We start from the raw sequence: 27240 nt of genomic DNA on the forward strand, positions 1-27240 counted from the left end.
CAATTTTCCAGTAAAGAATTTTCTGATAAGATTGGTGGTAATATGAAAGAATATGACCTTTTGATAGCATATAATGAAATATGTCAACATTTAGAACAGTTCCATAACTCAGTGAACCAGTATTTTCCAGATCATCAGTGCCTAACATCATAAAATCATGTGTAGGTAAAATGTCCATTTGAAGTACAGGATAGACAAAAAGGTTTCTTTAACCAGTTCGAGGTAAATGTACTTCCAATGTAATTTATCCCTTCTGAGTATACAATTCAATGATTTTTAGTAAGTTTATATAGTCATAACCATCATCCAAGTCCAATTTTAGAACATTTGCATCATTATAAGAGGATTTTTTGGTACCAGTTTGCATTCATTGCCCTTTACCATCCACACTCAGTTCTAGGCAAATGCTAATGTACTACCTGTTTCTATAGTTTTAATGTAGAATGGAATCCTATCATTGGAATCATAGAATGTATAGTCTTTTGCTAATGGCCTCTTAGTATAATTTTTTTGAGGCTCATCCATGTTGTGTGTGTATCAGTAGTTTGTTTGGGTTTTTTTAGCACTTAAATACTATCCCATTGTATGGATATACCACATTTTATTTATCCTTTTATCATTTGTTAGGGTATTAGGGTCATTTCTATTTCTTAACAATTATGAATAATGCTGCTGTAAACATTCTCATACAGGTTTTTGTGTAGACGTATGTTTTTAGTTAGTTCTCTTAGTTATAAACCTAAGAGTGGAACTCCTGGTCATATGATAACTCTGTGTTTAACATTTTCGGAAACTACTTGTTTTCCAAGTGAGTGCACCATTTTACAATTCCATCTGCAACATCTGAGGGGTCTAGTCTCTCCACATCCTTGCCAATAGATGTTGTCTTTTTCATTATACGCATTCTAGTGGGCATGCAGTATTATCTCATCATGCATTTCCCAGATGACTAATAATTTTGAGCATCTTTTTGTGTGTTTTTTGGACATTTATACTTCTTTGATAAACTGTTAGCTATTTTGTCCATTTTTTTAAAAAAAGATTTTTTTGTTTATTTGAGAGAGAGAAAAAGAGAGACCACAAGCAGGAGGAGGGGCAGAAGGAGGTCAATGCAGGATTCAGTTCTAGGACCCTGAGATCATGACCTGAGGTGAAGGCAGCCACTTAACCTACTGAGCCACCTGGGTGCCTCTGTTTTGTCCATTTTTAAATCAGTTTATCTTCTTGTTAATGAGTTATAACAGTTCTTCATATATTCTAGGTAGAAGTCCTTTATCAGAGAAACAATTTGCAAAGATATTCTCTTGAGTCTGTAGCTTATCCTTATTTTTTTTAATGCTACTTCAGGATAAAAGTTGTACATTTTGGGAGGCCTGGGTGCCTCAGTTGGTTAAGCCACTGCCTTAGGCTCAGGTCATGATCCCAGTGTCCTGGAATCGAGTCCCACATCAGGCTCCTTGCTCAGAAGGGAACCTGCTTCTCTCACTGCCTCTGCCTGCCTCTCTGCCTGCTTGTGTGTACTCTCTCTCTCTTTCTGGCAAATAAATAAAATCTTAAAAAAAAAAAGTTGTAAATTTAATAAAGCTGGGAGAACAATGGATTTTATATTTTATATTTTATATGTAAGTATATTTTATATTTAAATTTATTTTATGAAGAGTTCCTTGGTGTGGTTTTAGATTCTATAGTCTATATTTCAATTAAACTTTAAGTTACCATTTGTAGAGTTTTGATATTATATTATTAAATTATTATTAAATTGTCCATTTTCCAATTTTATATCTGTCTGAAAGTGGATTTTCTTCATGTATTTCAAACTAAATTGCGTAGTGCCAACAGATTGAATGCAGAAGTGGCTATGAGAATCTAGGTTTCTTTCATTGAGCCAGACGTAAGAGATGACAAAAGTATAAAACAATACCCCTTTTGTCACCACTTTGATTTAAACATATAGGTTTTTTTTTTCATGAAAATGTTACTTATGTTACCATGTAATGTGTTTAATGTTATTGTTAAATGAATTGGATACTTAAAATTTATTTCAGTTTTTATTTCTAATACAGTATGTATCAATAGATATGACTCATATAAACTGAAGTTATTTGAGGACCATTTCTTTTATTATTTTACATGCTGATTCAGAGTCGCATAAGGCACCTCTCTTATGTTTATATATGTTTATACAAGTTGTTCTTGTTTCTCTACAAGATTGTTAGCTTTTTGAAAGCAGGGACCAAATGTATTGCTTTTATTTATTTTCTTAGAAGATCATGTTTACTCCTGGAATAAATGTCCATTGAAGACTTCACAAGGGATTGAAGGATTTCCCATTGGCTGACCACGTTAGGACAGCATTTACTCTGTTGGCTTTAACATAAATAGCTATATTTTTCATTCAGGTGGAAGAGCACAATGGTCACATCTTTAAGGCTACCCAGTATAGCATCCCTACATACTGCGAATACTGTTCTTCTTTGATATGGATAATGGACCGAGCCTCTGTTTGCAAGTGTAAGTATGAGTGATTGTTTTTTTTAAGAGTTTATTTATTTATTTGACAGACAGAGATCACAAGTAGGCAGAGAGGCAGGCAGAGAAGAGGAGGAAGCAGGCTCCCTGCTGAGCAGAGAGCCCGACGCGAGGCTTGATCCCAGGACCCTGGGATCATGACCCGAGCCAAAGGCAGAGGCTTAACCCACTGAGAACCTTCTTTTTGCTATAAAATTTTGTCACATCTGGCCGAACCCATGTAGTTTGTGAGATCCCCATATATCCATTCTTTGAAGCACAAAATAAAGTCCAGAGACCTGAACTGACTTCCCCAGGTTCCCAAGGGTCCCACTTTAAGCTTGTGACTAAGAAGGATCCTGTCTCTGCTCTCTGGCCTTAGAGCTAAGCAACTCTTCTAGAAGCTTTTTATCCACATTTAATAACCTGAGGACTCAGTTGAGCTTCTCTGAAGCCAGAGGAAGAGCCGCTCTGAGGGAAGACACCTACCCTCTCACCATACTGTTACTGTATTTATTAGCCAGTATGAGTGATTTTTGAGGAGTTTTTTTAACCACTTGACATTTTTATTTTCTAAGTTTGCTCGTATCTTTTTTAACATAAAGGAGTAATTACACTTCGTGATTCTTTAGCCTCCTCTCACTATACTCTTTCACCTACTCTCCGTAGCCAAATCAGATATTTTGGTGGTATTTGCTCATTGTACTTGCAGCTTACTTTATCAGAAATGTCCTTCTCCCAGATATTAGTTTGACTATTTAGTTAATCTATGTCTCCTCTCAAATGTTACCTCTTAGATAACTCTTCCCTTACTGTCCTATCTAAAATGCCATTTGGTCCCCTAATTCTCTGTCCCCTTACTCAACTTAATAGTCTTCATAGCACTATCACTACCCAAAACTATATTAAGTATTTGTTTGTTTTCTTGTTGTCAGTCTGTCCACTAGAATGTATACTCTGTAAGATCAGGAAGCTTAATAATTGTTTCTTCTCTATCACCAGTGCCTAGAACAGTTTTGGTATTTTAACTTTTGGTAAGTTTTTACTGGGTAGATGAGTGGATGAATTGATGAAAAAATTATTAAATTATAACCAAAAGGATACTTTTTTTTATTGCAATCTTTTCATTAGAATGTATAAGTCCTAGAATGTGAGTTGAGACCTTTTTTTTAGGTCACCTTGTTCCAGCTTACCTCTGTAAGACCTTTAGTTTCTACTGTGTCATACTTCTACTCTGGTGCTTTCAGTAATTCTGTGAGGTTTACCTTACTAGTGGGCCAGAATTGAATGAATGAAGTATTAGGAAGGGCTTGCCCAGTAGGACAAGGATGAATGTCATGTTTGCCATAGTGAAATCACCACTATTGCTAGATATGTTCACTTGTTCTATCATTCAACAATGGTTTCTTTTTTATTTTATTACCAGTAGTTTAACAAATTATAGTGAGAGCAAAATAGGAAGTAGTTTGCCATTAACTTGACTGTTCAATGTTAGTTTGAATCTTGTAGGTTTGGCATAACTTTCTCTGTGTTTTGAAACTGAAGATGTAAAAAATCTGTTTTTTTATGACTTGGGTGGGCTTAGTTTGATTTCGTAATAGGATTAACTAACTTTCTTTGTGATTATACTGGTGATTTCATCAGCAGAATGATAAGGCCCTTCCTCTCAGCCTTGAAAACCCCACGAATTATACTTTAGAAGCTCAAGAAGGATATTAAGGTGTTGATATCCAGGAGCTAGAGCTGGTATAGCAAAATGACTAAGTTCAATATATTTCAGTATTCTCCTCTCAGTGCTTCTTCCCACCTATCAACTGCCTCGCCACCATGTTCTCTGCTGCTCCAAGGAATAATTTCTCTTCTGAACATTTTCTTTATTTTGTCTCCCCAGTCAAAACGGATATTGTTTATGTTCTGGTTTCTTAGAGCTCTTCTATTTTAATGTGCTGTGTACCTTGTTTTCATTTCAGTAAGGGTCTTTGGCAGTAATGCCTTTCTTACCCATTGGAATGATTCTTAATAGGTATTTCTTGCACATTAACAGATTGTAGAACAGGCACATTAGGGGAGCATAAAGACTAATTTGTAAGTCAAGCCAGAAAGAAAGTATTCTGTAGGAATATAGTGGGAGCAGGGGGAGGAGCAGGCAGTCTTGAAAGATTCATAATTTTTTTTTTAAAGATTTTTTATTTATTAATTTGACAGAGAGAAATCACAAGTAGATGGAGAGGCAGGCAGAAGAGAGAGAGATAGGGAAGCAGGCTCCCTGCTGAGCAGAGAGCCCAATGCGGGACTCGATCCCAGGACCCTGAGATCATGACCTGAGCCGAAGGCAGCGGCTTAACCCACTGAGCCACCCAGGCGCCCCAGTCTTGAAAGATTCAAATTTTTTTCATAGACAGTAGTTAGAAATTTTAGGCATATTTTTCAACTTCATTTTTCTAAATAAAATGGGTTAAGTCCTTTTTTATTCTAATGTCCTACCAAGTATGGATATATTACAGTAGTATCAGATGTTAAAAAAAATTTATGTCGAAATTAAAGTTGTAAACTTTCTAAGTTCTTGTCTTTTATGTACAGACTTCCTAAAGTGCTGCATTCTTACCATGTTTTTCAGTATGTAAATATGCTTGCCATAAGAAATGCTGTCTGAAAACCACAGCCAAGTGCTCTAAAAAGGTAAGAAATTATCACTTGTTAGTAATAAATAAGAGATCTGTTGATCTTTTCTGCCTCGTGAAAGAAATCAAGTCCTCATTGATGGTTTTGTAGAGTAGTGATTTTCAAATTTTTTGCCCACAAATCACAGAAATAGTTTATGTCATGATCCAGCATATTTGTATAATTTGTATATTAATCAATTTGTATAATTGAGTTGATTTTTCTGCAACTATATTTACCTTTACTACTTGGGAGAGCTACTAAACTGGTTTCACTGCTGACAGTTTATTAAAACACTGCTTTTAAAGATTTCCTACTTCATTAAATATTCATAAGTCCTCCTAGGAATTGTTTTGAAAGTGGTAGGCTGTAACTAAAGAGTTTAACATGAATAGCAAAATCCACCAGCCCATTGGTGTTTTTACATATTTCTACTTGGATACATAGACAGAGATCTAAAAGATACTAAACATGTACTCTAATACTTTATGTTCAAGGAAGCAATGATTTTTGAAAGATTTCAGGCTTATATTGATATATAATCATTTTTTTTACTTATTAGTCATATACTGACAGTTGTGACAATGTTATCCAAATCTGAACTACAATATAAATGTGTGCATGTTGTTTATAGTCCATGTACAGAATTTGCATCTGTTCCAAATTAGTAGACAAATTATGACAAGGAGGGGTATAGCTCAGTGGTAGAGCATTTGACTGCAAATTATGACAAGGTACATCGAGAAATTTTATTCAAGGCTTAAAATACAATGAAGGTGGGACATTTGCTTCCAGCTAAGTTGGGATAGCTTGTGGGAGACTAATATCTATGCTGAGAACATCTGAAGAAAATGTTGCTGCATATCAGAGAGATGCCCAGGCACATTGGGCTCTTGGGGTGTAGATCTGGGAGAGAAGATAATTGCAGAGTGGTGAATCTATGTCAGTGAGATGTTTTTTTGTCCTAGTGGGACTTTGTCAATATTTGCTGTAGGACAAGAAACCAAGGTTCTGGGTAGAGAGCCACGTTCAAGAATTAAAGAAGTCAGCAAAACTTACAGGAATCTCATAGAGCTATGGAGACAAAAGTTGGAGTTTGGGATTCCAGGATTTGAGGGATCATGACCCGGACATAACCCTGAAATTTAGAGGGCATTCTCTCAAGACATTTTCTGAATTTTTAAGCTGCATGGGGTAGAATGCTTAAGAAGCTAAATAGGAAAAAAAGATTAGATTTTTCTGTAGTTTAACATTACCAAGGAAAGAAAAATTGGAGTTGTAATGATCCACTTTTAAACAGGGACCCTAATGAATACCCTACACTCTCAATGAGACCTCTTAAGATCTATACTCTAGGAAAGTGGGTGAATCACTGATAGGCAGGACTTTATAAAACCTGAAAACTAGCTTTGAAGCAGTCCATGATTAGATTAAAACAATTCATTCCTTAATTTGGCTACCAGGAGAGGATTCAAAACATCATCCGAAGTTTTATAATTTGTTTATATATAATTTCAGATATTAAGAAATGAGACTGAGAAAAGAACAAATAGACAATATCAATAGACTCACAGATGACCCAGTTGCTGAATTACCAGACATGTACTTAAAATATTTTTAACTAATATGTTGAAATAATAGATAAAAAGAAAATGTCTTTTTTATCAGAAAATGGAAAATACACATTTAAAACTGAGGCAAATGGAGATTCTAGAAATGAAAAATGCAGTTGGAATTATAAGTTCAAAAAATGGGCTTAACAGCATATTGGTCATAGGAGAAGAGAAGATTGGTGAACTGAAAGAGAGAAGTTAGTAGAAATATCCAGCACAGAGAGCATAAAAAAGAATGGGGAAATACAGAAATAAACATGACATACAGGAAAGGATAGGTTCTTAAATGTGTGTAATAGAAGTTTAAGAAGAAAGGAAAGACAAGGAGGGAAAAGCAGCATTTTAAGAGATAAGGGCCAACACATCAAGTCACAGGTTCATGAACCATTTTTAACTTAAAATGGGCTATATACAAAGAAAGCCACACCAGATGCACAATGCTCCAAGTGAAAGAAAAAGAAACTTCTTAAAAATAGTCAAAGGGGGGAAGAAACAGTGCTAAAGGAGCAGTGACAAAGACTGACAACTGACTTCTTGGCAGAAGTGATGGAAGCCAAAAGATAGTGGCCTGGTATATTTTAAGTGTTTTAAGAAAATAAAGCTCAGAATTCTGTTTTAAGAAAATAAAGCTCAGAATTCTGTACCCAGTGACAATAGCCTTCAAAAGTGAAAATGAATTGAAGACATTTCCAAACAGAGACGCAAAATTTGTCACCAGCTGACCTGCACTAAAAGCCATACTAAAGGAAGTAGTCCAGGCAGAAGGGGCATTATCTTGGACGGAAACAGAAATGTAGAAAAGAGTGAAGAGAAATGCAAAGAGTAAATAATACTTGTAAGTTTAAATGAATATTTACTAAAAACATAATGTCTTGTGGCACTTAAAATTTAGAGTTGACCTTTGAACAACAGAGGTTTGAACTACATGGGTCCATGTACATGGATTTTTTTTTTATAAAAACAGTTCTATAAATGTATTTTCCTTTTGATTTTCTTAATAACATTTTCTTTTCTTTTTTTTAAGTTGTTATTTATTTATTTGACCGAGAGAGAGAGAGAGAGGTCACAAGTAGGCAGAGAGGCAGGCAGAGAGAGTGGGAGGAAGCAGGCTCCTGACATGGGGCTTGATCCCAGGACCCTGAGGTCATTACCTGAGCCGAAGGCAGAGGCTTAACCCATTGAGCCACCCAGGCACCCTTAATAACATTTTCTTTAGCTTTCTTCATTGTGAGAATACAGCATATAATGCATGTAACATTGAAAAATGGGTTAATTGACTGTTTATAAGTAAGGTTTCCAGTCAGCAATATGCTATTAGTAATTAAGTTTTTGAGGACTCAGAAGTTGCATACAGATTTTGACTTCACAGGGAACTGGTGCCCTTAATTCCCACATTGTTTAAGGGCAAACTGTGTATAGAATTAAAATACCTGACAACAACAACACAAGAAGTAGTTGGGTAAATGGAGTTAAACTACTCCAAGGTCCCTGGGTTATCTGGGAAGTGGTTAAGGTGTTAAAAATATATTCAATTTAAATATGTTACAGATATTTGTTGTAGTGACCACTAATAGAATAAGAAATTAAATATATATCTTAAAAGCTAATAAAGATGGGAGAGTGGAAAAATTAAAAAATACTTGATTAATGTAAACAAAGACAAGATATGAGAAAACAAATGAATTAGGTCAGTAAAGAAAATGCATAGATTGGTAGGTATAAGTCCAAATATATTGGTGATTACTCTAAATGTTATTAGGCAGGATACTTCTAATTAAAAGAGTAGGTTAAAACCGACTGAAAATTCTCAAATGATATGCTGTTTACAAGCAACATACTTAAAGACACAGAAAGGTTAAAAGTAAAAGGATAGATATAGCATGCAAAGACTAACCAGTAGGAAGGTAGTAGAGCTGTACTCAGATTAAGGTGTATTTTAGGGCAAGAAACATTACTTCAGATGAAGGTGTTTCATAGTGTTAAAGTGGGGAACCCATCAGGGTGATATGAAAATTCTAGTTTTAGAAAAGTCTTAACATTATTGCTTCAGTACCTGATGGAAAAAATTTAGTAAGGGTGTAAATGATACAAAAAACAAGAAGAAAAAACTTGAACTAGTTGATGTGTATTGAACCCTACGTCTTACAACTGCCTGAATACGGTCTTTTCAAGTGCACATGGAACATTTGAAAAAATTGATTATATGTTGGTCAAAAAGCAAGTCCCTACAAATTTCAGAGAGTTGAAAATATTGAGAGTACAGTTTTTGACCAGAATGAAATTAAGCTCTAAATTAACATAAAGATAACTAGACAATCCTCAAGTATTTGGATATTTAAGCTTGGCTCTAGGGTAACCAGGAAGATGGAGCCCTCACATTTAAAGAGACAGAATAACAAATGGTCCTGCCGAGATACAGCATAGTTTTTTGAAAAATGCCTGGAGTATATGGGAAGGAGATTTATTTCCTAATCTCAGAATACATGCTGGAGATGCAAGGATCTCTGCCTTAAGTATGTATCTGTTATATATAAGGGAAGTCCCTTAAGGTTAACAGCTGATTTTTCAGTAGAAACTTTGAAGGCCAGAATGGAATGGCATAATATATTGAAAATGCTGAAAGAAAAACCTGCAAGCAAGAATACTCTATCCAGCAGAGCTATGAATCAGAAGGAGAGATAAAGAATTCCCCAAACAAAAGTTAAAGGAATTTATCACCACTACGCTAGCCCTACAAGAAATATTAAAGGGGACTCTGAGTGGAAAGGAAAGACCAACCATAAGTAGGAGTAGTAAGAAAAATAAGAAGCATAAAAGCAGTAAAAATAAGTGTACCTATAAAAATCAGCCAAGGGACTAACAAAAGATATAAAATGTAATACCATTTACCTAAAACATGGGGAGTGGTGAGGAGTAAAGAATGAGGTCAAGTTTCAGTGACCACCAACTTAATATAGACTGCTGAGTGCATAAGATGTTATATATAAACCTAATAGTAACCACAAATTACAAACTGGTAACAGATATATAAAAAGTAAAGAAAAAGAAATACAAGTATATCACTAAAAAAAAGCAAACCGTGAGAGGAGAGCAAGAGAAGAAAGGAACAGAAAAGAACTATAAAAGCTACCATGAAACAATTAATAAGATGACAGTAAATACATTACCTGTCAGTATTTACTTAGAATGAAAGTGGACTAAATGCTCCAATCAAAAAACATGGCGTGTTGGAATGATTAAAACAACAACAACAACGAAGTCCCATGTGTATGCTCCCTACAATAGACTCATTTCCAACTTAAAGACACTTGCAGATTGAAAGTGGAAGGATAGAACAGCATTTACCATGCAAATCGAAGTGAAAAGAAAGCGAGGGAAGCAATACTTATATTGGACAAAAAAGACTTTAAAACAGACTGTTAGGGGCATCTGGCTGACTCAGTTGGAGAAGCATGCAACTCCTACTAATCTCAGTTCATGAGTTCAAACCCCATGTTGGGTGTAGAGATTACTAAAAAACTTAATTAAAACTTTTTAAAAAAATTTTAAAAAAGACTGTTAAGAGACGAGAAGACTATATAATCATAAAGGGAACAATCCAACAAGAAGATGTAATAATTGCAAATATTTATGCACCCAACATGGGAGCACCCACAATATATAAAGCACCTAGTAACAAACATAATCAATAGTAATACAATAATAGTAAGGGACTTTAATGCCCCATTACATTAATGGATAGATCATACACACAGGAAATCAACAAGAAAACAGTGACTTTGAATGGCACATTGGACCAGATGGATGTAAAAGATATATTCAGAATAGTCTATCCCTAAAACAGCAAAATACATATTCCTTTCAAGTGCACATGGAACATTCTACAGAATAGATCATATATTAGACCACAAAATAAGTCTCAACAAATTCACAAAGATTGAAGTCCTACTGTGTATCTTTTCTGACCACAATAATATGGAACTAGCAATCAACAAGAAAAAATCTGGAAAGAACACAAATACATGGAGGTTAAATAACCTGTTACTAGATGATGAATGGGTCAACCAAGAAATCAAAGAGAAGTTTAAAAAATACATGGAGATAAATGAAAATGAAAAACCAAACAGTCCAAAATCTCTAGGATGCAGCAAAATCTGTTCTGAGAAGGAAGTTTAGAACAATATAGGCCTACTTCAAGAAGCAGGAAACATGTCAGATAAACAACCTACCCTTATACCTAAAAGGACTAAAAAAGAACAAACAAAACCCAAAACTAGTAGAAAGAAAGGAAGAAAGAAAGATTAGAGCAAAAATAAATGAATAGAAACTAAAAACAAACAAACAAAAACACCAATAGAATAGATCAATGAAGCCAGGAGCTGGATCCTTGAAAAGATCAACAAAATTGATAAACCTTTAACCAGACTCATAAAACTTAAAAAAGGACTCAAAATTGGAAATAAAAGCAGAAATAACCACTGACAGCATAGAAATATAAAGGATTATAAGAGAACATTGTGAAAAATTGTATGGCAACAAATTGGGCAACCTAGAGAAATGAATATATTCCTAGAAATATATAACCTCCCAAAACTGAATCAGGAAGAAATAGAAAATTTGAACAGACCAATTGTTAGCAATGAGATTGAATCAGTAATCAAAAACAAAAAACAAAAAGAAGTCCAGGACCAGACAGCCTCAGAGGTGAAATATACTAAACATCTAAAGAATAATTAATACCTATTCTTCTTAAACTATTCTAAACAACAAGCAGGAAAACTTTCACATTCATTCTGTGAGGCCAGCATTACCCTGATATCAAAACCAGGTAAAGATAGTACAGAAAAAGAGAACTATAGGCGAATATCTCTGGTATATATAGATGCAAAAATCCTCAACAAAATATTAACAAGGTGAATTCAACAATGCATTTAAAAAGTCACTCACCATGATCAAGTTGAACTTATTCCTGGGATACAGGGGTGGTTCAATATTTGCAAGTCAATTTGATATATCACATCTGTAAGAGAAAGTATAAAAACCATATGATCATTGCAATAGATGGAGAAAAAATTTGACAATCATGATAAAAACCTTCAATAAAGTAGGTTTAGAGGGTACATACCTCAATGTAATAAAGGCCATATATGAAAAACCCACATTTAACCTATACTCAATGGGGAAAAACTGAGAGCTTTTTCTCTAAGGTCAGGAACAAGACAAGAATGTCCACATTCACCACTTCTGTTCGACATGATATTGGAAGTCCTTGTCACAGCAATCAGACAAAAACAAAAATGAAGGGCATTTTTCCAAACAATACATGCGGATGGCCATAAGACATAGGAAAAGATGCTCAGCATCACTCACCATTAGGGAAATGGAAATCAAAAGCACATGAGATATCACCTCATTCCCATCAGAATGGCTAAAACTGAAAAAAACACAAGAAATAACAAGTGTTGCCAAGGATATGGATAAGAAGGACCCTTGTTCCAGTGCTGGTGGGAATGCAAAGTGGTGCAGCCACCTTGGAAAACAGTGTAGTGTTTCCTCAAAAAGCTAAAAATAAAATTATCACATGATCCTGTAATTCCCCTACTTTGTATTCCCAATGAATATGAAAACATTAATTCAAAAAGATATATGCACCCCTGTGTTTATTGCCGTATTATTTACGATAACCAAATTATGGAAGCTACCCAAGTTCCCATTGATAGATGAACAGATAAAGAAGATGTGGTATATATACACAATGGACTATTACTCAGCCATAAAAAATGAAATCTTGCCATTTGCAACAACAGTGGATGGGTCTAGAAGGTATAATCCTAACTCTGAATTAAGAAAAAGACAAGTACCATATGATGTAGAATTTCAGAAAACAAGGAAAGAAAAAGTTAGACAAACCAAAAAACAGACTCTTAAATATACGGAACAAACTGATGGCTACCAGAGGGGAGCTTGGTTGAGGTATGGTGAGATAGGTGAAGAGGTTTAAGTGTATACTTACCATGATAAGCACTAAGTAATGTATAGAATTGTTGAATCACTATACTGTACACCTTAAAGTAATGTAGTGGTATATGTTAACTATACTATAATTAAGATTAATAAGAAAAATTTTCTCCCTCAAAAATGAAGTGATAATAATTCACATTGAACAAATAAGAAATATTAAAGAGGAAAAACACTAGATAAAATTCAAAATTCACTCATTCAAACAAACCAACAAAAAATAATCTACCACAGAGTGGGAGAATGCATTTGCAATTCATACATCCATCTTGGATTTACAGTATCTAAAAAGCACCTAAAAATCAATAAAAAAAGGTAGTTAGCTGTGTAGAAAAATGAGCACATGGCTTAAGCAAGCACTTGACAAAAGACCAATAAACATGAAAAGGTTTTAATCATCAGAGAAATAGAAATTGAAACTATAGTGAGATATATACCCACTTAAATGGCTAAAATGAAAAACGTCCTAACAAGGTTGTAGAGCAGGTTGGACTTGAACACATTACTGACAAGAGTATAAGTTGGCATAAGTAATCTTGAAGTTACTTGGCGGTCCTTATCAAATCTGAACACAAGGATTTCTGATGACTCAGGAGTACCACTCCCAGATACGTACCCAACAAATATACATAGATGTTTGTGCCAAAAGACAAAAGAGCATTCATATCAATACCAACCTATCCCCAAACTAGAAGAAAACTAAATGTCCATCAGCAGTAGAATGTATAAGTAAATTATGGCATAAAAAAAATTATGGTATATGGTTGACTCTTGAACGACATGCCCCACACAGTGGAAAATCTGTCTATAACTTTTAACTCCCCCAAAACTTAACTACTTATATAGCCTACTGTTGTTGATTAACACGTATTTTGTAAGTTATATGTATTATATACTGTATTCTCACCATAAAGTAAGTTAGAGCAAAGAAAATGTTAAGAGAGGGGTGCCTGGGTGGCTCAGTGGGTTAAGCCTCTGCCTTCAGCTCAGGTCATGATCTCAGGGTCCTGGGATCGAGCCCCACATCGCGCTCTCTGCTCCGCAAGCAAGGAGCCTGCTTCTCTGTCTCTCTCTGCCTGCCTCTCTGCCTACTGATCTCTCTCTGTCAAATAAATAAACAAAATCTTAAAAAAAAAAAAAGAAAGAAAGAAAGAAAATGTTAAGAGAATTATAAGGAAAGAAAATACATTTGCAAGGCTGTATTTATTTATTTTTAAAGCCTGTATTTATTTACTTGAGAGGGAGGGAGTTCAAGTAGGATGGGGAAAAGCAGAAGGAGAGGGACAATCAGACTCCCGCTGAGCAGGGAGCCTGACGTGGGGCTCCATCCCAGTATCCTGAGATCATGACCAGCAAAAGGCAGAAGCATAACCAGTTTAAGGTACCCTCGTGCCCCATACTGTATTTATTGAAAAAAATCTACATATAATTGGTCATGTATGGTTCAACACTTGTTCAAGGGTCAACGATTTATATAATGGAATACTATATGAGCTTTAACTATTTTTACTCACAGACATGATGTTGAAGCCAGAAACTAAAGAGCACATACCGTATTATTTTATTTATATAAAATTCAAGAATGGATGAAGGTAACTCGTGGTATACATATTATATGATACCATTAATATAATGTTCAAAAGTAGGTAAAACTAATTTCTATTGATAGGAGTATATATGCTGGTTATTTGTGAAAATACATAGTGGCTGGGATGGTTTTGAGAATTTCATACTGCTGGTTGTATTCTGTTTCCTGACTTGGGTCCTGATAACAAGTGTGCATCAACTTTGTCAAAGTCTATCAAGCTGTACACTTACAGTTTGTATACCTTTATGTATGTATGTCCTATTTCAATGAATTTTTATTTAAAATATGTAAGGTAGTTTAGAGGGAAAATAATTTAAAAACAGATGTTGGGGGGCGCCTGGGTGGCTCAGTGGGTTAAGCCGCTGCCTTTGGCTCAGGTCATGATCTCAGGGTCCTGGGATCGAGCCTCGCATCGGGCTCTCTGCACAGCGGGGAGCCTGCTTCCCTCTCTCTTTCTGGCTGCCTCTCTGCCTGCTTGTGATCTCTCTGTCAAATAAATAAAATCTTTTTTTTTTTTAAAGATTTTACTTATTTATTTGACAGAGAGAAATCACAAGTACACTGAGAGGCAGGCAGAGAGAGAGAGAGAAGGAAGCAGGCTCCCTGCTGAGCAGAGAGCCGGATGCGGGACTTGATCCCAGGACCCTGAGATCATGACCTGAGCCGAAGGCAGCGGCTTAACCCACTGAGCCACCCAGGCGCCCCAAATAAATAAAATCTTAAAAAAAAAAACAGATGTTGGGTTTTTTTTAAAAAGATTTATTTATTTATTTAACGGAGAAAGAGAGAGAGAGCACAAGAAGGCAGAGCAGCAGGCAGAAGTAAAGGGAGAAGCAGGCTTTCCACTGAGCAGGGAGCCCAACGTGGGGCTCCATCCCAGGACTCTGGGAACATGACCTGAGCCAAAGTCAGCTGCTTAACTGACTTGAGCCACCCAAGCACCCCACGTATATTGTTTTTACAAAAAAGACTCAATTAATTTTTTTTCAGTTGAAAATAGTGAAATTAATTTCTCTTCATTTTAAGAAATAGAGTTTTTTCATGTTTGCCTTAAATTAGTTGGTTTCAAATCAAATGATTTTAAAAAAATTTTAATACCCTCCAGTATTTTGGGTTCTTTTTGCTTTCACAGATCTTAATTGACATTCCTAATTCTATGGGGATAACCATAACATTTAAATAAATAGATTATGTATGTGTATATGTATGCATGTTTATATCACAGTAATAGCAAGAAGTTTGAAGTTTGTTTTAATCATTGCAGTGAACGGTATTTATTTAACAGTTTATTGAGCATTTGCCATATATGAGATACTGTACTATGTGTCTTCATCTGTTACTTAATCTTTATAAGAACACTGTGAGATAGAAAAATGATAATTCTATTCCAAATATGAAATTATATAAATAACCTAATATAGTGACAAGACAAAACTTTAATTTGCATCCTCTAAATATCTAAGTGTCCTTTCTCTTCTACCTCAGACCTGGAGAAGCTTTTCAGAGATACTGCTTTATATTAAGATAACTTAACGTGCTTCAAAGTAGATATGCTGTTAATTCTCTTAAGAATTAAGCGCTGGAATGCAGAGTATATGTAGGTGAAATTGCATAATAATATAAAACTTATGTCTTCCCTACTTGAAAGTCCCTGCTGCCTTTCTTTAGCTGTCAGGACAAGATCAAAGTCTGTGCCTTAGTACTTGAAGCCTTTTGTAATCTCTGTCTAGTGTTTTCTTATTTTTAGTTCAGCCATGTCAGATTACTTATAGTTCGTTTTGCCCAACTTTGTTCTGTGTTTTCTGTGCCCAAAAAGTTCTTGCCCTTTTTTCTTATGTACTTCTTATGTGCTTTCTAACAGTTAGGTTAGGCAGGCATCAGGTCTTCTCAAGGTCATCAGTAGTTACCCAGCCCAGTCCTTCCCAATCCAGTTGTTTTACTTTTGTGGTTCCATATTATCTAATAAATCTGTTGTTACTGTTTACTTATCACCGTGCATTAACACTACTAGTCTTGGGGTGAAGACTATCTTATCTTACTTGATTTTGTTTTCCTGTTATGTAGCACATAAATGACAAATGTACTAACCTAAGACTGGAAGAGGAAATTAGGATCAATTCAAGCAATATCTTGAATGTTAGACTCAAGAATATTTACACCTTATTTTGATATATACTAGTTAACCACTAGTTTTTAGGAAACTAGATTATATATACTATGCAGTATATTAAAAGGGGAGAAAATGGATGTGGGGAAATTCACCAAGAAGCTGTTGGAAATCGTCCAAGTGGGTGGTCATAGAAGTTTGAAATAGGGTGGTGGCAATAGAATAGAAAAGAAAAAACAGGGTGTGCTGACTGACAAGAACTTGGCACTGACTGATTGAGGACTAAAGGAGAGAATGTGTGTTGTGTAGAGAAAGAGAATGATGCAGGAGAAGGAAGAGACAAAAAAGATTTACAAAAAAGGCTTCAGTCTCAGAGGTAATACCTGGCATTTTTGTTTTTTGTGAATTACTTGAAATAATCTTCAGGATAAGTCTTTTGCAGTCGCATAAGCTGTAATTAGTAAGGTTATGTATGATATCAGATACACTATTGAAGTAAATAAGAAAAGGCTCGAGCACGAATTGTGGGCCAATCTGTGTGCCTCTGCCCTTAGCTGTGATACCGTTGTTTAGTTAAATGTCCCTAAAGTTTACATGAACATTGAAGCATTCTTAAGCATCAGAAATTACTTACACTTCTAATTCATATCAAATCAGACTTTCTAGCAGTATGTTTAGCATGTTTAGCATACAAAGTCTATCCCCTTTCTCCCTTGTCCAAATCCCAACTTTACATGAAGAGCTTTTTAGGAGGAAGGGAAACAGTAACCTGTTGCCACTGCCTTCATTCTTTATCCCATTATATTTTGAGTGGATTCCTGATGGGAAAGGATTGAAGCAACCTCTGACTTGATATATATTGTCAGTATTAACCATAATTCCCTTTAGCTCCATCTCTTAAAACGATGCTCATGAAACTTCAGGGAAATAAAAATAGTTTCTCGTAAATAACTGGTTAAACACATTTAAAAATGTTTGAATGTATTTGGAAACAAAAATTTATCTTCCATTTAGTATGATCCAGAGCTGTCATCTCGACAATTCGGGGTTGAATTGTCTCGTTTGACCAGTGAAGAACGAACTGTTCCTTTAGTGGTGGAAAAGCTCATAAACTACATTGAAATGCATGGACTGTACACAGAAGGGATTTATCGAAAGTCTGGTTCAACTAATAAAATCAAGGAGCTTCGACAAGGTCTAGATACAGGTAAGATGGCGCTCTTCAAATCAAGACCAAATGCTTTTATTTAAATAGATCTTGTCATGCTTTTCAAGTTTTCATTACATGTTATTTTTTTGCATCCAGAAGAATGCCATCTTTTCTGTGGTGCTTATTAATCATTTTGTGGCTTTCTAAAAGTCTTTGTTTTTGTGTGGTCAATTTGGCAAATATATATTGAGTGTATCATTTGTACAAGGCACTATTAGGTACTTGACATAGCTCTCATTTAAATTCTTAACAATTTGGTAAGATCATGGTATCCATAATTTAAAAAGGAGAAATTTTAGCTTCAGGGAAATTAAATGATGATCTGTTGATGATGATGTAATGTACTGATATTTTTATGCTAATCTTCACTACAGTCCTGTGAATTAGGGATTATTATCCCTGTTTACAGAGAAAGAAACTGAGGCTTACAGAGTTTCTTGCCTAGAGACTCACCACCACTAAGTGATGAAGCTGGGATTTAACCCCAGATGTTCTGAATTCATAACCTAAACTCCTGCCTATTGATCTTTATTACTCTGACTTCAAGTGTCTTTCTGATGCATGTTCTCACCTTCCTACATTCATGGCATAGTTATTTAAACTGTTAATTAGTGGATTGAACATTTACCTGTGTAGAGCTATAGCCTCAGCCCTCGAATGTATATGCAGGAGTTGGGACTATGGTGTTATTGTCTACTTCTACTCTTTATTACTATAGGGAAGGAATAGATTTTGTTGTTGTGTTTTTTGTTTTTGCTTTTGTTTTTAAGATTTTATTTCTTTATTTGAGAGCGAGAGAGCAAGAGGGAGCAGGGGAGGGGCAGAGGGAGAAGCAGACTCCCTGCTGAATAGAACTCTGGGATCATGACCTGAGCCAAAGGCAGACGCTTAGCCTATTGAGCCACTGGCACCCTGGAATAGATTGTTTTGAATCACACTTAGATACAAAGTTTGTCTCTGTGTCTCCAGAAGCTACCCACGTGCTTTTTCCTTATAGTTTTTTTTTTTTTAAGATTTTATTTATTTATTTATTTGGCAGAGAGAGATCACAAGTAGGCAAAGAGGCAGGCAGAGAGAGAGGAGGAAACAGGCTCCCTGCTGAGCAGAGAGCCCGATGTGGGGCTCAATCCCAGGACCCTGGGATCATGACCTAAGCCGAAGGCAGAGGCTTTAACCCACTGAGCCACCCAGGCACCCCTGTTTTCTTTTGTTTTTTAATGAGCAAACCAGGGAGAGATTAGTCAGTATGAAAATAACAACACAAAATGCCTGGTAAAACCCAAGCAGGACATCCTGCCTACCTGAGATTCCATCTACTCTAGGTTAAAGGCAGTTGACAACAACTCGTCTCTCTTGTACCTTGTACTCAGCACAAGTAAAAAATCATTCATCCTATATCCTTTCAATTATTTCTTTTGTATAACCTTGGGGAGTTTATAAGTGAAAACAAAGTAAGAGAGTAAAAGTATGTTCATTACATTTCCTATGTTCACTTATTACTGTCCTTTCACCTTTAAAAATGACTTAAAATTGGCGTTACTTTTAGAAAATGTCTTCTGGGCCTTTTTCCCAGCTGCTGTCCAAAACATTGCTACTCAAATCGTGGCTCACAGATCAATCCACAGTTTAAGTACAGAAAATAAGAGCAAGCATTTAGGAACATTTATAGTGGTATTTAACAGTTATTTAACATGAAAGCATGTGATATTTTATTTTACATACCTGTCAGTCTACAAGAGATTTGGAAAACAAAAACCTGTTCCTTGACCACAGTTAGAGGTGCTGTTACAAAGCATGGAATTAGATCGTAGAAGATACTAGTTTGATTAAGAACATGAAGGTTCTTTTGGTGCTGATAGTTTTGAAAGTGAATTATTTGAAACTCTTTGTATGTTTGGGCTTTGTTGTTTAACTCGTGTCTCTAAATAGATGCTGAGAGTGTAAACCTGGATGACTATAACATACATGTTATTGCAAGTGTATTCAAACAATGGCTTCGTGATTTGCCCAATCCACTCATGACCTTTGAGCTCTATGAGGAATTTCTTCGAGCTATGGGTAAGCACAGGCCTCCTGGATTCGAGGGAAGGCCTACACTTGGGAAAGGAATGCTGTCTTTATTATAAATTATTTAGCCATTCTCTAATGGTTAGTCCATATAGATTCAAATGTAAGCTTTTAACGGTCAATACAGAACTTACGGTGTATTCTCATCTAGTCAAATACTGAGTTTTGAGAGATTCATTAAAATGCCAGTCTCCTAAAAGTTTTCTGAGTAAGTCATTTCATTGCTTCTCACAAAGAGGTTTCAACTAACAAGGGCTGGCTTATGTTCATTTACATTGCGAATCTAGGCAAGAACTCTGCTGTCTATTTTATGCCAACCCTACCAGGTGATGGAGTTTAGTTTTTCAGTGCTGCAGTTATGTAGAATGTTGCTGGAGGCCTGCCTCAAAGTGTTTAGGCCCTGAGGCATGACTTCCCAAATTCCCATAAGAACAATTTATGAATTGCCTGACAATTAATTATTAGGGAATCAGTCTGCCACAAAATGTCTAAAAGAACTAGGACATCTCTTTCCCTTTGCTGTAATAAGGATTACTGGGATATAGATTAAAACTCGTGAGACTGCTTAATGAATACAGAACTCAAGCAAAGGAAGATTAGTGGTAATGGAGCTGCTCTTTTCCTGCCATACAGGTACACCTGCCTCTCCTAAAACTTTAAAATTTAGAATCAGACTTCCCTGCTACCTAATCTGTTCAGGAGGAAGATGTAGCATAAGAGAAGGGATATTCAGTCTTACTGGCTGTCCTTAATCTTCTTAGGCCTTCAGGAGAGGAAAGAAACAATCCGTGGTGTATACTCTGTGATTGACCAGCTCTCCCGAACTCATCTAAATACACTGGAACGGCTCATCTTTCATCTAGTCAGGTAATTTCAAGGAGCAAGGGAATGTATAATTGTTTTTCTTGGATTCTTTCCAGTAAGTGAAGAAATCCCTCATTTGGAAAACTGACAGATCTTCTTTTTCCTGTTTATAAAGTTAATGCCTCAAACAAGTGCTTACAGCTTACAATTCCTTGGAGCAGAAATCCTCAGCTGAGTTGGACTGTTGGTCAGGGACTTCTCTGCCCTATTTGAGCCATGTCACAACTTCAACCTCAGGGTGACACTGTGTAGCCTAGCCTGTTCTCATTCTTGAACTAGAAATTAGAAAAGAGGTATATGTCTTGATATAATGTAATTCATAGGAAGTGGGGTTTAGAGAATTGACTGACCAAAGAGACTTCAGGATGGTCTCTCTACTCTGAGTGTAAATATCTGCAGTGGTTGGGAAGAGAGCCATCCTTATTTTGATTAGATAAATCTCTGGTACATATTACATAAATGTTAGGTGAATATCTGATATGACTGTCTGAGAATGCCTTATAGTCTCTACTCTAGATTCTTCAGATACGTTCCTCAGGTGTATGGCAGTGGGTCAGAAATTTTCCTTGGGATTTTTCCCTTGGGATTTTTCTGCTGGCCTGTATTGCATTTTCCAGAGGCAAAGGAATGGCTTTGGGAAAGTCTACAAATGTCTCCTTTCAGCTGATATGAATACCTTTCCAGTACTCTGCGGCAGATGTCGTACATCTTTCTGTCATGTCCTTTGCCTACACCCTTACTGCTTTCTTTTAATCCCCACTTTGGTGATTTTTTTTATTCCTTAGGATTGCTCTACAGGAAGAAACTAATCGAATGTCTGCTAATGCTTTGGCCATTGTATTTGCCCCCTGCATTCTTCGATGCCCTGATACCATTGACCCACTACAAAGCGTGCAGGACATCAGTAAGACTACCACGTAAGGCCAGTTACTATCACCTCCACAAGACCCCAGGGACTTCTGAGTCAGTGTAGCCACTTTATGCAGATATCAAACATAGTGAATGATTTCATAAGTTCAGATGTTTTTAAGAATGTTACTAGGGGCGCCTGGGTGGCTCAGTGGGTTAAGCCGCTGCCTTCGGCTCAGGTCACGGTCTCAGGGTCCTGGGATTGAGTCCTGCATCGAGGTCTCTGCTCAGCAGGGAGCCTGCTTCCCTCTCTCTCTCTCTGCCTGCCTCTCCATCTACTTGTGATTTCTCTCTGTCAAATAAATACATAAAATCTTTAAAAAAAAAAAAAAAAAAAAGAATGTTACTAGGCACTGTTGGGTTTTCTTATGCTGAGGATGAAAAATTGCTTTAGATTCTCTTCAGCTGGACATCATTTGGTTTATAGGGTCTTTTTAAATTTAGCTTTTCTTTAGGAATGCTTATAGTCTCTAAAAATATTTTCAAATTCCATTTTACCAAATTACATATACTCTGTCTCTTCCTATAATTTAGTCTAACTGGCTCTGAATCCCTTTGGCCTTAGTACTTCAGTATTTCTGTATTTCACTTTAGCCTGTTTTTATGGGCCTCTGCTTTCCTTCTAGAGTAATGGTTCTCAACCTTGGCTGCAAAAGGAGCTTTAAAAAACCCTAGTCTTTGTGTCCTATCCTTAGAGAGTCTAATTTAATTGATCTGGGGTGTAGCCTGGACATTGCAACTCATAATTGCTTCTCAGATGGATACTGAAGTGCAGCCAAAGTTGTGAACCACCATTATATAAACCTTGTATTAGAGCTCATAAAATAAGGAATGTTGATTTTTCTTTCATCCTCCAAACGTCTGCCACATTTAACTAAAAAGCAGTCTGGGAGGGCTATACTTTATTTGACTTGCTTCAGCTCTTAACAGTTTTTTTCTTTTTCCTCCTATTTCAGCTGTGTGGAGCTGATTGTTGTAGAACAGATGAATAAATACAAGGCTCGTCTCAAAGACATCAGTAGCCTGGAATTTGCTGAGAATAAGGCAAAGACCAGGCTGTCACTGATTCGTAGATCAATGGTAAGATGTAAGATGTGGAATTCGGGGGAAAGAGGGAGCCTTCCTGAGGATTTTAAGTGTGCATTTATGGTGTAAAGAGAGGTTATTCTCCAAATCTTTTTCACATGGAGCAGTAAAAAGAAACCACTCTATCCAGGGTACTATGGATGCCTTATGTTTGATCTTTTAGTCATTATATATACAGACTATATGCAGTTAAATGTGTAGAATTTTTAAAATCAAGTATTTGGATAAAATGTTGTGTTTTGATAATCTGTCCTGTTTTCTTTTTCTGTCCTTCCTGTGAAAATTTAACCTATCCTGACTTTTCCTCTATTTCCTTCCACCATCTGTTCCCACCCTCAACCATGTCACCTTTGATGTTCCTGCCAGTACTTCTGCGATGTGAAGAACTTAATCATATCCAAGAATGTGATTCATAAGGAAATGGAATTCCATCTATTAGTAGATTGTTATCAAATAAACACTTTTAAGGGTTTATTGTTAGATGTTAGGTTTTGGGAAAAGCCTTGCAAAAATTATCATTTATTTTCTCCATTTGCCCACTTTCCCATTTAACATCTTCCTTTGTAACCAGTGACCCATATATAAACAGCTTCAGTTCTTAATGACCAACCATCAGTAGGGCCTGGATAACTGGAAAACTGCTGCCACCCTAAAGTTTAATCATTTGCTTTCCCTCCCCTCAACTGTAAAACAAAACTATGGTAATGAAGACCCAGTCCGATCCCCAGTAAATCTCTCAAGAAGAACAGTCTTCCCTGTCATCATGTGCATGCTTTTCCTGGGACCCAGCAATGCTTCATCCGTATCATCATGATTTATACTTAGATTAAAATAACTCTGTTTCTTTGTTCAGTACTTAAACTGCCTGGCACAGAATAAATCCTAACAAATATGTCAGTTGATTAAATTAGTGAAGGGTCTTCTCTAAAAGCAAGCATAAACATTGAGTTTTTCAGGCAGTAAAGGTATTAAATGAAGTTAATTGTAGGACATTATTTGAAAATATTTTCCTTAGAAAATGAAAACAGAGACCCCATTTAAAAGTGAAACCCTGTCTGGTAGTCTGAATTTTCAGGAGCTCAGTTCTATGAGGCCCAATTTAGAAGAAGAAAGGGAAGAGGCCCTTTACTCTAATGCTACTTTTCAAAGCAGCTAGACATACGGTGCTTGCTTTTTTTTTTTTTTTTTTTTTAATTTTTAAACTGGTGCTTCAGAAGATGGATATATTTGGTCCTCTGAAAGATTAAACCTTCTCTTTTAATGGGACAATGACATGTACATTCTAACCTTCTGCTTTCCTTTTCATGTCCTTCCTAATCCAGAAACCTGTACTAATTGCAGTTAGATTTATGAGCATTACCCGCAGTTCAGTCTCGGTATGTATTAATATTGCAATGTGTCACAGCCGCTTTACATTATTGTCTCTCATCCATCTAGGAGTTGTTCTGCTCTGTTTATCATCCATGCCTGTCCACCCTCCATGTACAGCCCCCGTTAGGTCCCACTTCCTGACCAGTCTTCACTTGTTTTTCTCCTACTCTCTTTCTTTAGAATCTTCACTTGTATTCCTCTGTATCATGCAGTTGAACAGTATCCGTTTACAATATACTAGTTTTTGCTCTTTGTCAGATAAACCACTTGGTGGATTTCTTCTTTGGTTGGATCATTAAAGGTGAACATTGAAAGCATTGAGATATCAAATTAATTTCTGCTCAAGAACTTTATTCTTATCCATCTCCTTCTCTTTATTACTTGAAATACCTATTGCTACTTGTAGCATCCTCCATCGTTAGTAATGCTTATTTGTCCATTCCTATCTGTGACTTTGATGGTGAGTTCCCAAACATAGAAGTATGGCTCTTACCTGCTTACCCTTTTTCAGAAAGAATAGCAAATGGTACTGAGAAAATTGACAAGACTGGTTCTGGACTTATATTTCATAGTATAATAGAGCTCATACCCAGATTTAAGAACACCAGTATATATGGAAACTAATTTCAGAGGCTATCCATCTGTTGGTAACCAGTTCATTAAGGATCTCATTTTGCTGGGATATAAACACCGGCCAGTTTTGCTTTTTACCTAGTAACTGGCTGCTGATTATACCATGTCTGACTCCCCTTTCTGATTGGATGTCAATCACCTTTGCAGCATCTTGTCACTATTCGCAGTGTTTAAACACTGCAGTTTCATGCCAGTATTTAAGAATTAATTGTCTTTGTATTATAACTTGAGTCACAGAGTTGATTCAGTACTCTTACCAGTTTTTCCTAGGACAGTATAGACCTTAATCTGGGGCTGAAAACTTATGGGTGAGTAGACTCTTTTTATCACACACATCTGCCCTCCCCTTTTCTTGTTGTTTTTCTTCCTGGTGTTGAAACTAGGAGGAATAATAGTAGAGGCAGAATTCTACATGCTATCCCACTGGTGAGGTGGCAGTCCTCTTTCTTGGTTGTTCAACACTGCTGTTCTAGCTCATTGTCAGTAGTCTAAATGTAGGTGAGTGGTAGCTTCCATTTACCCTGCTAAAAGCGAAGTCAATCCTGTCCCCATTTTTATAGGCATTGGCAATCCCTTGGAAGATTTGGTTACATCTATGGACGAAACCTGTTGATGGCATTCACACCATGGGACTCTGATGTGTATGTCTTTTTTGCCTCAAGACTTTATAATGAAATCTCCCTTCCAGTAGGGCCTGTAGGCACAGTGGGGGATGGGTTACATTTTTCATACCTCTTGGAACAAGGCCCCAGGCACCAGGACATAGTCTTGCCTATGTCTCTACCTGACACATCCCTACCATACTTTCTCCCTATTTCTCTTTTCCCTTATATATAAGAGGGGCAAATCAGTAATTCATTTGCCTATACAGATAACCAAATAGGAAATGAGAAATGGGTCTGTCTTTCTTTTAGATAACCTCAAACTTTGATTCTCACCCTCTGGATTCAGGTATGACAATAGGGAATATCCTGTTTTCATGGGATTTCATAAACTCCGTGTTCCCCTTAAATTCCAGTAACCTCCTCTTTCTTTTTAACCTTTTTTAGATTCACACTGTATTCACATGGAGGGGAAAGTGTTATGATCATTGTTTTATGATATGAGCTGGTTCAGTAAACTAGTACTTCTCACTAAATCCTGAGAGAATAAGTTGGTACCAACTTCATTTGGCTTCTTAAGCTAAAAGAAGGGGTACTTAATTATCCTCAGCTTTTGGCCTTATCCACAATTTTGGAACAGGAGGAAAAATCCCACTTAATGTTCTGTTGCTTTTGCATTTAGCTGTAGTAAAGGCTGTAAGCTCAGTCTTTTTTTTTTTTTAAGATTTTATTTATTTGACAGACAGAGATCTCAAGTAGGCAGAGAGGCAGACAGAGAGAGAGAGAGGTGGGGGGCTAGGGGGGAAGCGGGGGAAGCAGGCTCCCCGCCAAGCAGAGAGCCTAATGAAGGGCTCGATTCCAGGACCCCGGGATCATGACCTGAGCTGAAGGCAGAGGGCTTAACCCACTGAGCCACCCAGGCACCCCTGTAAGCTCAGTCCTAAGAACAAGACTGTGTCTAGTACATATTTAGTATTTAGTAAGCATCTATGGAATTGACTCTAAGAATTAAAAGAATTAAATCTATGAGAGATAGCAGTGACTTTTTAGCATATCCACTACAAAAAGACTAATAAAACTCAATAGTGTTCATGTATTCATAATTCTATTCCATAATTAAATATAGTAGTGACTTTTCTGAAATGTACAGTTAAATGCATTTATGAAAAGTATGTTATATTATTGCCAATGTGAATAATCATTGGTTTGGGTGTTGAAAGATGAGTAGTAATCTAACAAATGGAGAAAAGAAAGGGGAAAGAGACTTCCAGAGGGAAGGAAACATGAAATAACAATCTGCGAATAGTAACTACCTTGTGTAGCTAGCACTGGGACAACAGGTAGTGTGAAAGCAGCAGAATAATTTGGAAAAGTAGATGGGAACCAGAAGTGCAACATTAAGAATTTTGAATTTGCTGCTTTGAAAGAAAATTTGGGAGCTAAGGAAAGATTTTTAAGTAGGGGAGTGTCACCATCAGTGTATCTTTTAGAAGATAACTGGTAGCATTCTGAAGAAGAATGGATTTGAGATAGGCCAGACTGGCAGTCATATATTAGGTAGGAGGCTCTTGACTAATAAATCACTGAAGTAGGTTGAATCCTGATCAATTGATTTTGAAATGAATTTGAAAATATCTTTTCTGCCACCATGCAGAAAGAAGGTCATTAGGTTTATGGAGCATAATCTTTGACTAGGATACTCCCAGACTAGGATTTCAGGAATATGATATGCTCATTGTCTCATCCAGTTATGCCTTTCCTGTAACAAATGGTTTTTTTATTTATTTATGGTATAATTTAAGGCATAAATGTTGATTTAGAACTATTTAAGCTAATATAATAAGAATATCATTTGAAATAAATTTTAGTTATCTGTAAAACCTTCGCAAATTATTCTCTTGAAAAATGTTATACACAACGTTTTCCATAACCAAACAAAGTTTGGGATATGATGTGTAGCACTTCCAAAACTTTGACCATGTAACGCTTTTCTTCGTAACATA

General features: G+C 36.3%; 1 protein-coding gene across 10 annotated transcripts in view; it reads left to right on the forward strand.

Moving 5' to 3' along the window:
• MYO9A (myosin IXA) overlaps window positions 1-27240 on the forward strand; it is a 280827-nt gene that overhangs the window by 218962 nt on the left and 34625 nt on the right. For 7 of the 10 annotated variants that reach the window (XM_032342543.1, XM_032342540.1, XM_032342544.1 and 4 more), the window contains 8 exons: window positions 2400-2511; window positions 5126-5187; window positions 17510-17702; window positions 19635-19763; window positions 20534-20639; window positions 21422-21553; window positions 22502-22625; window positions 23954-24007. In XM_032342543.1, coding sequence (XP_032198434.1) covers window positions 2400-2511; window positions 5126-5187; window positions 17510-17702; window positions 19635-19763; window positions 20534-20639; window positions 21422-21553; window positions 22502-22625; window positions 23954-24007 — 912 coding nt within the window. The remainder of the gene's footprint in view (window positions 1-2399; window positions 2512-5125; window positions 5188-17509; window positions 17703-19634; window positions 19764-20533; window positions 20640-21421; window positions 21554-22501; window positions 22626-23953; window positions 24008-27240) is intronic. The other 3 variants (XM_032342545.1, XM_032342546.1, XM_032342550.1) reach the window with 1 other exon arrangement.

This window comes from Mustela erminea, chromosome 5 (assembly GCF_009829155.1).
Source record: "Mustela erminea isolate mMusErm1 chromosome 5, mMusErm1.Pri, whole genome shotgun sequence".
In the NCBI taxonomy this organism is placed as follows: Eukaryota; Metazoa; Chordata; class Mammalia; order Carnivora; family Mustelidae; genus Mustela; species Mustela erminea.